The sequence below is a fragment of the Sycon ciliatum genome, chromosome 5 (genome assembly GCF_964019385.1).
Source record: "Sycon ciliatum chromosome 5, ocSycCili1.1, whole genome shotgun sequence".
NCBI classification, from domain to species: Eukaryota; Metazoa; Porifera; class Calcarea; order Leucosolenida; family Sycettidae; genus Sycon; species Sycon ciliatum.
Genome location: NC_088647.1, coordinates 20,490,347 through 20,504,070, shown reverse-complemented (window position 1 = coordinate 20,504,070; position 13,724 = coordinate 20,490,347). Strand labels below are relative to the sequence as shown.

The 13,724-nt window shown below is 48.5% G+C and overlaps 1 protein-coding gene across 1 annotated transcript; it reads left to right on the top strand.

The window, feature by feature from the left end:
• The first annotated feature begins 8,576 nt into the window (after positions 1 to 8,576).
• Positions 8,577 to 12,103, top strand: LOC135817979 (uncharacterized). The gene is made up of 2 exons (XM_065331279.1): positions 8,577 to 9,234; positions 10,875 to 12,103. The coding sequence occupies exons 1-2, from the start codon at positions 8,581 to 8,583 to the stop codon at positions 11,952 to 11,954; spliced, it is 1,734 nt and encodes a 577-aa protein (XP_065187351.1). The 5' UTR covers positions 8,577 to 8,580; the 3' UTR covers positions 11,955 to 12,103.
• The last annotated feature ends 1,621 nt before the right edge of the window (positions 12,104 to 13,724 follow it).

Here is a 13,724-nt window from a genome sequence, read left to right as displayed (position 1 = left end):
TAGTCGATGCAGCCTACTCGATGCATGCAGCGGGGACGAAACGTTACGTACGTGTACGATCGCAATCGAGGTCTGTCGTTGTGTCATCTGCTATGTGCCAAGCCGCTGCGCTACCTGGTGTACCAGCTTGCTACATATATGGCATTGTCCGATTGTCGGATACCGCCAACCATGCATCGACTAGGCGCCAGGCGCGAACTGATGGTGGTGGTGGTGAGAACTTGGGAGAGCTCTGTGCCAGAATAACTGCAGTAGAGTCGCGCGCTGAAGAACGTGGAGCCCAAGAACGTCCAGCCTGAAATTCTAAGAACGCCACAGCCTAAAAGCTAAGAACGGCGGTGTTGGTTTTCTGGCAGCTTACGAGATACATAATTATGATCCAGGACGGATTGTTTCTAAGAACGTCCTATAACTTAAGAACGCAGCCAGATTGCTTTTAAATAAGAACGTCCCAGGCTAACCCCTTGGAAACAACGTTCTTGGGCGTGCGACTCTACTGTATACACATGTAATACTTGCAGCCTAGAGAGGATGTGAGGGCAGGCGTGTATTTACCGCTAGATGTATAGATTATAACAAGGGACCGAGTGTATACTATAGAGATAATTATACACCACGTACCAGTATAAAAACCGAGGCGAAGCCGAGGTTTTTATAACTGGTGTACATGTATATATCTCGATATACACGAGGCCCCTTTGTTATAATAATAATTATGCCTCGCTAGCTACAAGCGAGGGTCTCTGGTTTGAGTCCTGGTGGTGACAGTCAATTTTTTCTTCAGACTTTTCCCGTTTGTGTCTTCCCCTCACACTAGTCAAGATTTTATGACCTGGGGCTCCCCGCGTGCTAGTTTGTACGTGAAGTGTGTGGGTTACCATGGTTACAGTGAGGGCTGCGTCCCACCCGCCTGTGTGGATTCACAGGAAGTGTGAGTTACGAAGTCTGAAGAAAATGTTGAACGGTCTCTGCTGGGATGACGACTACACCATAGCTCAGTGGTTAGAGCATCGCTAGCTACAAGCGAGGGTCCCTGGTTCGAGTCCTGGTGGTGACAGCCAATTTTTTCTTCAGACTTTTCCCGTTTGTCTCTTTCCCTCAAACTAGTCAAGAATTATTTATCTCTTAATTTGCTAAATCCGTTTTTTCGTGGTCATATTTTTCAACTCAAAATGGGTGTGGCATGAGTATAGGGAAACGTATGTGACCAAATCTTCCATGTTAGGTCTTAGTAGATATGGAGAGTTGAATAAGATAATTTTTTCAAATACTAACATCTAAAGCTCATCTCCTTGCGCAATATTTCTAAGGCATGTGCCCTATTTTTTGAATCCTATATATAGGATTTGAGATTTTAATGGACCTTGTTTTATCCTTAAAACTGGTAGTTTCACGACGGCATGTGCGATATGTCGTCATGAAACCACCCCGTGCCACACCTGTAATGTTCTTTTGCTCATTTACTGCTTCAGTCGTTTCCATGACACCAGCTTAACAATGCTGCTCAAAGTTCCAGTTCTAGCTGAAAATGGGTATTCATGATGTCCTATGAATCTAAAAAGTAAACATTCATGCCTCAAACATATTTACAGCTTCTATGAAAACCATCATGCCGTTATTATGGGTCATGAATGACTCATGATGACCAATAACAACGGCATACAGGTCACATATTTTCAAATCCTATATATAGGATTTTTGGCCAGCAAATTAAGAGATACCTCGCCATATGTTTTAATTTCGGAGTCGGCTACTATCATTTCATCTCAGTGGGGGTTAGACAATGGGAAGTAGCCATGTAGGGGCGTGAGTCCTCTCCATATTCACCATGCGTGGCTTCCTAATGGCTTGTTCCTCTCTGTCAACTACTGCTAATTTCCCTTAGTGGTGTACATGTACATGTATATGGAGTGAGGTATAATGCCGGGTACATGTATTTACGACCATTTCAATCAACCATGCATAAGTTATGCGTGCAGGTTCAATTCACCCCTCAGCGGCATCAGTTGAGCTTGAGTAGGCTTTTTTTGTTGCCAGTCGCAGGTTTTATCACTCCATAGATACATCATACACTTGACCTCAGTCACTGAGACTAATCTCGCCTTACTTGCTTTTTCTCCCGAATTGTCCTGGAGATCGCTGCTAGTGCTACTTTGTTCCTACACTTGCTTTCCTATATTAAATATGCGAAAATGGGTGCACCTGTCCTGTCCTGTACATACAGTCATGTACATTGTACATGTATATTCAGCTCTTCTCCTGCTGGACCACAGGCATAGGGGCTACATGTACATGCACACTGTAATGTATATTATGTAGTTGGTGTGCCAGGCCAGTGATATCATGTTCTGTGGTTGCCCGTTTAAGAGGCTTATGCAAACATGTACATGTACATGTAATGATGTAGTGTATACGCACATGTACATGTACATGACATTGTATTCAGCTCCTCTCCTGCTGGATAAGGGGTTGCATGCCCACAGACAGCTAGTATGCGCACATGCACAATTATGTGCCGCACACACGTACAAGTTAGTTCATCATAAAGGGTGGCTGGGTCCAGTTCAGCCACCCACCCCCTACACCGAGATTCATAGAATCTAGTACATTGTATCCGGCTTACCAGTACACACCACTGGAGTGAGCCAGTGTATGAAGAGAACCAACAAACCGAGCCGATGCATGGGGTTCATCCGAGACTTACACCACTGAAATGCCTCAATCGAGAGAAATCTCACCTGGGGCTTGTTCTTGAAGAAAATTATGTATACGGTACTGGTTTGTGCCTAATGGTCTCATTATGAGTGCTAACGGTGCTGCCGGAATAATCTCAAACGGTCCAAAGGATAAATCTAAACAGAAATAATCAAGCGCATTGCTGGATAGCAGCCAGCAAGAGATGTTTGATTGATTGACTGGGGGGGGGGGGGGGGTAGAAATGGCCAAAGCGGCTGTGTCGAATGATAGCAGTCATAACATACAGCGATATACTACCAGAAAAGCTAGATACATGTAGTGTAATAGGCATACAGATGTTCAGTGTTAAAGTTGATAACAAAGATCCAAAATTCTCACTTGTAAGCAGGATATTTTGTCTCTAGACCAGGAAGTATCATAGACAGTGAAAACACATAATTATTGCAGCAGAATGTGTAAAGCACCAGATATTATTGTAGGCTGGAGATTGGTGAATAACCATGAAACTCTGCGTAACAATCTTCAGTGCTAGCAACTGAAATACGCCCCCTGAGCGGTGCGTTCACATTCTAGCGGTCTCTATGTCGTATCTTTACAATCCCGTGTTGGGTCTGTGCGATGTGAGCGCACCGCTCAGGGGTCGGATTTCAGTTGCCAGCACTGTACATGCACTTCAGCCTAGTTCCGTTGCTGCCTTTTGTCAGATTGCATGAGTAGGCATGTTGGAGATTCCAGCTACCAGGGCTACCACAGCTACCATAGCAACCATGGCTTCCACTACTTCACACTCCTATCTCAGCTTGGTACGCAAGTCAACTAGCAAGGTATTTCTACACCTGGCAAGTACTGTGTCGTCGATGTTTGTGTACATGTACATGACGTACATTCTGCGAGTGGCCAGTCATTGAGCGAGGGGACATTCTGCACCACGCTCAGTAAGCTCGGTCCCTGAACGGTCAGTTGAGGAATCATTGGCCATGCTCTTCAGCAATGGCTACCAAAAAGTCGCGATTATAGGAGTGTTCGGCCAGTAACAGAGGCCTGGGCACTACTTGCTCTGAGATGGGGTTGCCAGAGAGAAGCACTCGTTCCATATCCATGACGGCTGGACAGCTGGTCAGAACGGTCACTCCACTGTCAGTGATGCTGTTCTTCTCCAGATCTATAATCTCCATGGAGTGGTTGCACTCTTGCAGGGATACTAGCAGTGTGGTGACATCATCTCCAATCTGGTTTTCCCCCAGGTTGAGAAAGACTACCGACAGTGGTCGCAGAGTGTCGAAAAGCTTCTCAGCTATACTCGTATCAGCTCCCGTCCTCTGCAGCGAGATGCATTTCGTATGCTTGAGCTCTGCCAGGCTAGAGAAGAAGAGAGCATAGTCTGTTGACATTGTGTCAGCACCGTGGAAGAGAGGATTCCCGCTCAACCTTAGAACTTGCAGTGCTGAGTTTCTGAAGGCGTCAACAAGAACAGCAGCTCCACTCAGGTGTATGGTATTACCACCAAGGCCCAGGTAACGGATATACTGGTATTGGCTTGGCCCATGCATCACCATGCAATGTACGCCAATGTCAGTTAGCTGGTTGCGCTCGAGGAACACTTTTTTCAGGGTAGAGTCGGTCACAAGGAATTCTCCTAGCTCAGCCATTGAACTATCTGGTACGAAGCCGTGCAGGTTCCCGCCATGCTCGTTGACTAGTGTAGATACACTTTTACGGATGGCCGAGGTGGATGTGACAGACCAGCAACTGAAGTGCACGGCATCGTTGCCACATACTCCAGACTGAGCCAGCTTTTCAAGCAGGGCGAGTGTAACCCCAGGATTTCCGCTTAGCAGGATTTCACACTGGGTTGGTTGTGAAGATGGTGTAGCTGCTTCGACACCGGCACTATGCTCCTGTTCCTGAGAACGTCGACTGCGAAAGAAGCTTAGCAGATGATCACTAATTGTGTCGCTGAGCTGATTGTCGGTAAAGTTGCATTTGGCTATGGAATGATGGACGCTGAGCGCTGACAAAACCTTTCCAAGATCATCATCACCAAGGCCAATCATATCCAAGAATACAGTCTGCAGATTTGGCAAATGGGTCATGAGCTGTGCTAGATCTGTCCCGCACCCGTAACCCAAAGAACACTGTCCCAGTGACAATGTTTTGAGCTGTGAACATAAGGAAATGTTCTTTGCTATTAATGACGCCAAACACACATCCACTGTGCAACGTCTCAGTGACAACGCTGTCAAGGACGAATGCATGAAGCACGCTGCCAGTGATGCTCCATCTTGCTCTGCTTTGGTAAGATGAAGAGATCTCAGCAGCAGAGTCTCCATGCCTGTTGACACCTTCAGCTGATCAGAAACGCTCTTCAGTGGAAATCCACTGAGGTGATTGGAAGATATGTCCACAACACGAGCCTTTTCCAGAAGTGGCGAAAGTTCTGCTATTTGATGCTCCTTCAAATTGCAGCCTTCCAGATTAAGAGAATCAACAGTTCCTTTGTTCACAACCTCCAATACACTACACACAGATTTGATGTCTGTGTCATCAAGGGTCATGCCAGATAAATTCACAGACTCCTTGGCGAAAGTGAATGACTGCGGCGGGATAGAAGTCGAGGTTGAGCCTAATTTTCCTGTTGACAGGCGGTGTTCCATAAAACATTGCATGAGGAAAAGCCGAAACCTCTTCGCTAAGGATCCAGCGAATGGCGATGAATTCTTCATTCCAGCCAATATCTCGTCCAAGACATGACTCCGAGCTGTCCCGACAAAGAACTTCCAGAACTCCCACCTCTCCTTCTCCACGCCAAAGTCTCCCAAACACTCTCTAGCGCTGCTAACTGAATTTGTTTCTGAGGCACATGCACGTGCAGCGCACCACTCTTGCATTGTTACGTGTGGGAGAGCGATGGTGACTTGGCCTCGGTAAGATGACCTCCGATCTCTGTTCTGCAAGAGTAAGCCAAGATCTAGACACTTGCTTACAGCAATCTCTGGCAATGCAGTTGCCGGAAAAGAGAAGGAACGCTTACGAAGCCCTTCTAAGCAAAGCTTGTACAAAGCGGAAAGAGCTTGCACTATCTCCACACACTCAGCATTGCGTTCACTTGGTCTGTCAGTTACCACAAACTCTTCAAGGTGATGTTCAACAACAGTGTACAGGCTTACCTCCTCACCACATTCGAATAGCCGTCCTCCGCAGAACTCACTCTGGACTGCGCGTGCCAAAGACACATTGCCGAAAGTGGCACCGGGCTTCATCTCCAGTCGTGCAATGGCGGAGCACAGGTACTGTACATAGAACAGAGTAGTGCATGCAGGAACACTGTTAGAGAGAAAGTACTGCTGACAAAGTAGTGTGGCCAGTAGCGGCGTGCTTTTCACTGCTTGTTTCAAATGTTTGTAGGCCGGATGACTGAGCTCTGACATGCATGCCATGGCGTCTTCCTCTCCTAGTCGACTGCACACAAACTCTTGCAGCTGTTTCTCGCTGAATCCACCAAGCCGATAGTGCCTGGCGCAATCTTGTACAATCGCGTATGCCTGTTGGCATGGGCGGCTGGTGATGATGGCGGAAGCATCCATTAGCATGCTCTTCTCGCCCTCCATGAATGCACGTGCGGCTGAGTTGTAGCGGAAAGCATCTGCACCGCTCTCGTCAACACCATCAATGATGAGCAGTACCCGGTCGGAGTTAGCCGACAAGTGCTCCAAAACGATTTCCCTCTCCTTTTCCTTCAACACGCTGGTCAGCCCAAGTTGGTCAAAACCGAGAAAATCACTCCAACTTGTTGTGGAAAGGCTGTCTTCTTCTTGAACACAGATGGGAATGACAAAGTCGAACTGATGCCGAATATCCTCTGCAGCAGTGGCAGCATCGTCTCTTTCCTTGTATACGAAATCTGCCATCACCTGTCTGCACAACATGGTCTTGCCTCTACCAGCATCTGCCATAATCATGGTCTTACATGGTTCCCTAATTGCCGCACACTTGCCGGAGGAGCCTTCAGTAGCACTTGCCCCATTCGACCTCCTTGCTCTTCTGTTTTGTTGCGGTGCTGTGAGAAGTTGAGACGGGTTCTCCAATGGAAATGATCTCTGATCGTCTGGTGCCTCTTCTAGCTCAGTTACTCTGCCCTTGCCTTTCTGTTTGTATGCTCTGGCAGCACGCAGGGCTTCTCTCTGACTCAGTGCTTGCATGGAAATGTATGCCTTGCGAGCATCCGCCTGCATGAACTCGTCAGCGGCACATGACATATCGGATCTCCTGCAACGTTGCCGGCACAGGCTCTGCAAATACTGGCTATATTTTGCCAGGCATTTCTGCTTTCTTTCCTCTGCTGTCAGCAATACCACACGTTCATTTTCAGCTACCTGGTGGTACATTTCACATACCTCCTCTATCGACTCTTCCAGACAGCCTACTACTCTGGACTTCAGCAAGCGGCACTTCACTAATTCCTCAGGGCTTCCAGTTTTCTTACATTGTTGTATCTTCGCTTCCAGCTGTTCAGCCACGTCCGTTTCACCTACCTCACGGATTGCTTTACATAGCTGGGTGAATTCCTCAGACGGAGGGCCATCGGGAGCATCGCCAGCGAGGGCGTCCGTCTCAGCCGACACGATAATCAGTTGTCGCAGCAGCTCAGTTACTCGTTCGTGTGGGATCAGTTGGCAGTGGGTAATTCTAGCGTACTCGACGCTGCCAAGATCAAGCATTTGAACCGAGACGATCATGTCTACAATGTCCATGACCGTTGAATGGAGGCGTTTGTGGAGGACTGGAAGCAACTCCTCCAAGGCTAGGATCTCCCACCACTTCATCGCTACAGCAATCCCGGACAAATAGTGTTATCACCCAAGCTGCCTGTTCTCACGCGTTGGCGGTGAGCTTTCGCTCGGCGTAGCAAATACGTTTCAAAACGTACTCGATAGGTCAAGTAACTATTATTGTAAGCAATAATTATTAGTTACTCCTGGAGGCCATGCATGGTCCACCTACATAACACTGGTAAAATGCTAACTGGGCCACGAACAGACTCAGTCCACGCATGCGTACATGTGGCTGTGCGGGCGGGTACCTGGTGCAAGTAACTACTTTAGTACTTAGTTCATGACTCTACCGCCGGTCCGGACCGTAGATCCACAGGGAGAGATCTTGATCTCCAAATCTACCACAACTGCAAGAAAGAGTAGAGATATCAAAAAGTATTCTTTTTAGACCAAAGAGTGGTGATGCATGGTATTATTTTGATACTTCTCCAGACGTTTCTTTGTTCTGAACAACATCGCCAGTGGATAAAGAATGAATAGAGCGGACTAGACTCTAGAGTAGATAAACATCTACTCTTGCTACTTGTACTGTGTAGTAGTACAATGTACAGTGCTGGCAACTGAAATCCGATCCCTGAGCTATGCGTCCACATGCTAGCGGTCTCTGTTTCGTAGTTTTACCATCCCGTGTTGGGTCTTTGCGATGTGAGCGCACCGCTCAGGTGTCGGATTTCAGTTGCCAGCACTGTCTGTAGATCTACCAGTACGACACAGACTCACACCCACACCGGCCACGCTGCCCCCACTCCCCCCAGTGCAGTCCACTCCCATTCGCGGTCCGAAATCCTGGCCTGGGTGGCGCGGGGCCATGCTGCCATGCACCCCATCGGAGCGACGTCAGTGTCAGACCGTACCGGATCGTGTGGTCGTGCACAAAGACTTGGAAAAGCCACTGTAACAACACATGATACAGACAGTGTGTGCGTGTATGCATGACGGTGACCATGGTGACAGGCTTGGAAAATACATACATGTATTTTTAAAACAAAACAGGACACCACCTGTATCGAAATGCGTCTTTTTACTCTACCCATATGCCATAATTATGGACATGGCCAAGAAAACGACTCTTGCCGCTCTGCTGCTGGCCATTTGCCTGGCAGCTGCTGGTATCACTCCAGCCTGCTCAGCGGTGCAGCGCCAATGCAGCGTCCTCGTCTACGGCTCCACTCCGGCCGGCTTGTGCTCTGCAATCGCTGCATCGCGACAGCTGAAAGGCACCACTCAGCATGATCGGGTGTGTTTGCTCAGCAGCCACGCACACATCGGCGGTATGGTCACTGGCGGCCTGGGAAAAACCGACACCGGGGGCTCTCGCGGAGAGGCATTGATCGGGGGAATAGCCGCAGAGTTCTTCCTGGAAGTTGGCCGCCTGTACGGACACACACAGCCCACGTACTATTTTGAACCGAGCGTTGCGTCGAAAGCCTTCGCCAATCTACTGAACGCGTCCAACGTAACCGTCGAAGTGAGTGAGCTCTTGACCAAGGTGACCATGGGCTCGGCTGGCAGCACTGGCCACAAGCGCATCAGCAGCATCACGTCAAGCAGCGGCACTGTCTACAGTAGCGATGTGTTCATTGATGCAACATACGAGGGAGATCTGATGGCAATGTCCGGTGTTCGATACACGTACGGACGAGAAGCTGTGTCTCAGTATAATGAATCTCTGGCAGGAAGGCAGCTGTACAGTCCGTCAAATCAGGTACTAGTATAGATTCCTTTTAAGATTTGTTTACATCAGACCCCACGCACACACTCACACCCATTCAAAAGGTGAAACTCCCTGCAAAGGAAACCACTCAATCCCCTGCATTAATGGATCACGTGATGTCGGCCATGTTGGTTACACCGTCATGATCACGTGCTACACTATTATAGTCACGTGACAACAATTATTTGAAACACTCAAGCTCAAACTAGCCTGAATATTCCTTATCGCAAACAAACGAACTCAAGACGAGTGGTCTTTTGAGGGTGGAATGCACATCGCATCCACTCCAGGTACACTACAATGTCTGCATAGACTATCCACGTCGACACAACACATCCACTCACTCGAAATTGCTCGACGTCGTTCACAACCGAGTCGGGGCCGAGATGCGTTCTGGCGTACAGTAGAGTCGCGCACGCAAGAACATTGTTTCCAAGGGGTTAGCCTGGGACATTCTTATTTTTCAAGAAATCTGCCTGCGTTCTTATAGCACGTTCTTAGAAACAATCCGCACTGGATTATTATGTATCCCACAAGATGCCAGAAACCAACACCGCCGTTCTTAGCTTTAGGCTGTTGCGTTCTTAGAATTTCAGGCTGGACGTTCTTGGGCTCCACATTCTTCAGCGTGCGACTCTACTGTACACGGTTTGGCCTGTACTTCTCCCAGTTTCTGTCCACATCATGCTCAGTATAGTATGTACACTAAGTAGAAAGTCAACTTGCAGCTGCCCGTCGAGTTTAAACTCAAGAAACTGATGCAGCGAATGAGCATTCTGTGCTTTAACTTCACTGAACAGCCCAGGGGCTTTGGAAGGTATTTTAGTGTGGTACGGTCAGCCATCTGAAGTGCAATTTACTCGTTGGGGAGGGGTGGCCGAGCCGAAATTTTAGAACCCAGATCCGTGTATTTTATTGATTCACGGGATACCTGGGGGCAAAACGTGGCATGGTACGGCCAATACGGTAGTGACCGCCGTGACCGTGTCCGACGCCCCTGTTGCCTACCCTACATCCCCCAGTACAGTCATACTGTGAGTGTGAGGACCTATCAGCGCTGTAACCATGGTAACCATGCCAGAGTTACATGTCCAGCTATGGCATGATGTTCATGATGCTACCAGCCCCGGATTACATCATTTTACATGCACACCAATCTGAATACAGTAGAACCTGTCAAGGCGACCACTTGTCAAGGCGACCACCTGTCCTAGAAGACCACTGAAACCAGTACCAAGGGATGTTATTTCCAGTCCAATGACCCTGGCTAAGGGGACCACCTGGTAACAGAGACCACATTTTGAAGGTCCCTTGAGCGGTCGTCTTAGACAGGTTTCACTGTACTTGTTCTGTACAACGTGTGCAGGGCAAGCACTGCCTCTAGGATGCAATGACAAGGACAAGGCTTGAACGTTCAGACCCGGAACGAATCCCGGTCGGTGCTTTCTTCTTTTGTCGGTTTGATGTGTGCAGCGTACTTGTGAGAAGAATGCATGAGCCGGGACAATGGACGGGTGACTGAAAGGCACTGGCTCTGCCTCAGGAGCAGTGATGTTTCATTATTCTAGTTATCCCGTGTCCTGACGGCATGGCGTGCGCCTGTGTTTGCATTCTTTGTTTGCATCCTGTAGTTTTACACGGCTGTGGATCCCATCGACCACGCCACCAACAAAACCCTCAACTTGGTCTATTCTGGAGATCCGGGCAAGCCAGGTGACGCAGACAAGAAGGTCGGGGCGTACAACCTACGCTTATGCCTGACAACCAACGCCACCAACAAAGTAGAGATCAGCGAGCCAGAAGGGTACAACCCTGAGGACTGGGAGCTTGTCCGCCGCTACGCCCAAACCGACATGGTCAACTCCAATCCGAAAGTGTATCATTTCCTTGGCATCGGCAGCGTTCCGAACGGAAAGTCCGACACTAACAATGCTGGACCGATGTCCACGGACCTGATTGGGGGATCGTGGGCCTATCCGGATGCCGATTGGACAGAGCGGAAGGCGATCATCCGACAGCACTACCTGTACACACATCAGCTTCTCTGGTTTCTTGGTCACGATCCGGCTATCAATGCATCCATCCGCGCCAACATGCTCGACTATGGCCTGTGTGCGGACGAACACCTGGTCAACGAATGGTACGAGCCGCACTGGCCGGCGCAGCTGTATGTGCGCGAAGCGCGGCGCATGCTCGGTCCCTTCGTCTTCACCGAGCACAGTGCACGGGATGGCGATAGCACCAAGCGCAATGAGAGCTCCATTGGCTGCGGATCCTACAACTTTGACGCACACAACTCGCAGAGGTACCCCTGCCTCCCTGATAGCATCGAGTGCTTGAAAAGCAGCGGAGGCAGAATCAACCCTTGCTGCAAGCATAAAAACCCGGGTGGTGCTGCTACGGCTGAATTTGCAGTCATTGATGAGGGTGATGTTGAAGTCAACCCCGGGCCATTTGAAATTCCCTATGACGTTCTCCTTCCCAGTGTAGAGGAAGCGTCCAATCTGCTCGTGCCCGGTGCCGTTTCGTCCTCGCACGTGGGCTTCTCATGCTTGCGTCTTGAACCGCAGTGGATGATCATGGGACACAGTTCGGGAACCGCCGCCGCTTTGGCACTCAAGACGAAATCCGAGTCCGTGCAAAGCCTGGACAGGAGTTTGCTTCACACTGAACTCATGAAAGAGAATCAGATCTTGGACACGGAGAAATAGACCGGGGGAACAGATAATTTCAAAAAAAAAGTATGATAATATCCAAAAGAATTGCATCTAGTCCACATCTATTGCAAGCAGTTTACTGAGATGACTCCATATTTGGTGTATGTGAAGGAAGAATGAAATGCAAAGGTGTTATAACCGTGCATGGTTCATTGCTCTGCCATAACTACTAGGGAGGGTATGTGTCAATGATCCCGCTGTGTGGTGCGTTGCCATTGCCGCACGGCATTCGTGTACATGTAGGTTTAAAGTAGGCTGGGCAGTGGAGGCTTTGCCAACTACAGCTGTGACAGGTAAAATCCGAGCCACAGTGCAGGTCTCAGTGGTGCCCTGGACTTGTTTGGCCCTTGATGCCCTGGAAATGCTGCTACTACAAGTAGACGTACATTGTCACATTGTCAGCACAAGCACTGCACAAGCACTGTACAGTTCGGCAACGGGACTGAGTTGGTCCAGTGCAGCCCAGGCCACCAGCTTTGTCCTTGAATACAATCATGTGCAGGATGTCACCTACTAAAACCGCAGTGTGTGCTTGATGCAGAGCATTTTACAACTCCCTGGTGCAGAGTGGCTAACTGGTACCTTCATAATTATAATGATTTTCAAAGTGATGATTAATCGAATGCAACAAATTTTGGTCGTCGAAAAAGTTTTTTTTTTCGTCCCTGAAACGAACAACATTCGTTTTGGGGGGGGGGAGGAGGTGCGAGCCAAAATCGCACGTCAGCCGACACTACATAATGTACATGCATGCGATTTTCGTCGTCCAGCATAGCACGCTACATTCGTTTCAGAGGGAGGGGAGGGGACCCGAGGGGTCCAAGTACGAAACGAATGATGTTCGTTTCAGGGACGACAAAAAAACATTTGCTTCAACCCCTTAAACGCTCCTGCTGAACTAGCATGTTGGTGTTTGTGTGTAACCACCAGGGTATACCGGTATTTTACGACTGCCTGGTAACCACCCAGGTCAGGTACAGGAGTTGGTACGATAGTCCCCCCCCCCCCTCCCCCCCCCCCATCCCCCACCCCACCCCACTCTGCCTACACAACTACACTGTAGAATCATGTACATGCAAGTGTTACTTCCTGGTCAGGTACTGAGGTTGGTGGTACAAACTGTGCACCCATGCCTCCTACTGTAAAAGCAGAAATTTTTGGTGGTGGAATATTTTCGGTATTTATCCAAAATCGGCGGTTCGCCGGAGGGAAATTTTCGGTAAAACCCGTTTTCCAGGTAAGTGTACTAGTACTACATGTATACAGTATCGGTTGTGCCGAAATTTAATTTCGGCACGTTTTATTTTCGGTAAAAATTGTCGGCACCGAAGTTACCGAAAATAAAACACCACCGAAAATTTCTGCTTTTACAGTATGTACATGTATACAGCGTGTGTACTCATAATAATTATTAGGGCTCAAACGGTCACGGTTTTACCCCTGACGGTTAACTGCTAAGCTAACGGTCGGTTAACCGGTTATAACCTATAAGCCACGGCAATCCTGCGGACTCTTTTTTAACCGTATATTTGACTATACTCATTCAAAAAAATGTACCCTATTCAGTACAACGCCCACTTGTACATTCTCTTGCATGCTCATTCATACATACTCTCACACCAAGAGACCAGATATGACCGAGTTGACAGCCCAGAAATTGCGTACGCGTGCGACAGCCCACGAAAGTGCACACTTTGCAACGACCTGATACTTGAAAAATTGACTGAAAAGTTACTGCGTAACCGTTATCTTTATCGGTTAACC

Bases quoted from the DNA above. Each gene is read 5' to 3' on its own strand.
- LOC135817979 (XM_065331279.1), top strand. From the start codon at position 8,581: ATGGCCAAGAAAACGACTCTTGCCGCTCTGCTGCTGGCCATTTGCCTG. The intron at 9,235-10,874 runs GTACTAGTATAG...TGCATCCTGTAG, and splicing joins TGTACAGTCCGTCAAATCAG to TTTTACACGGCTGTGGATCC.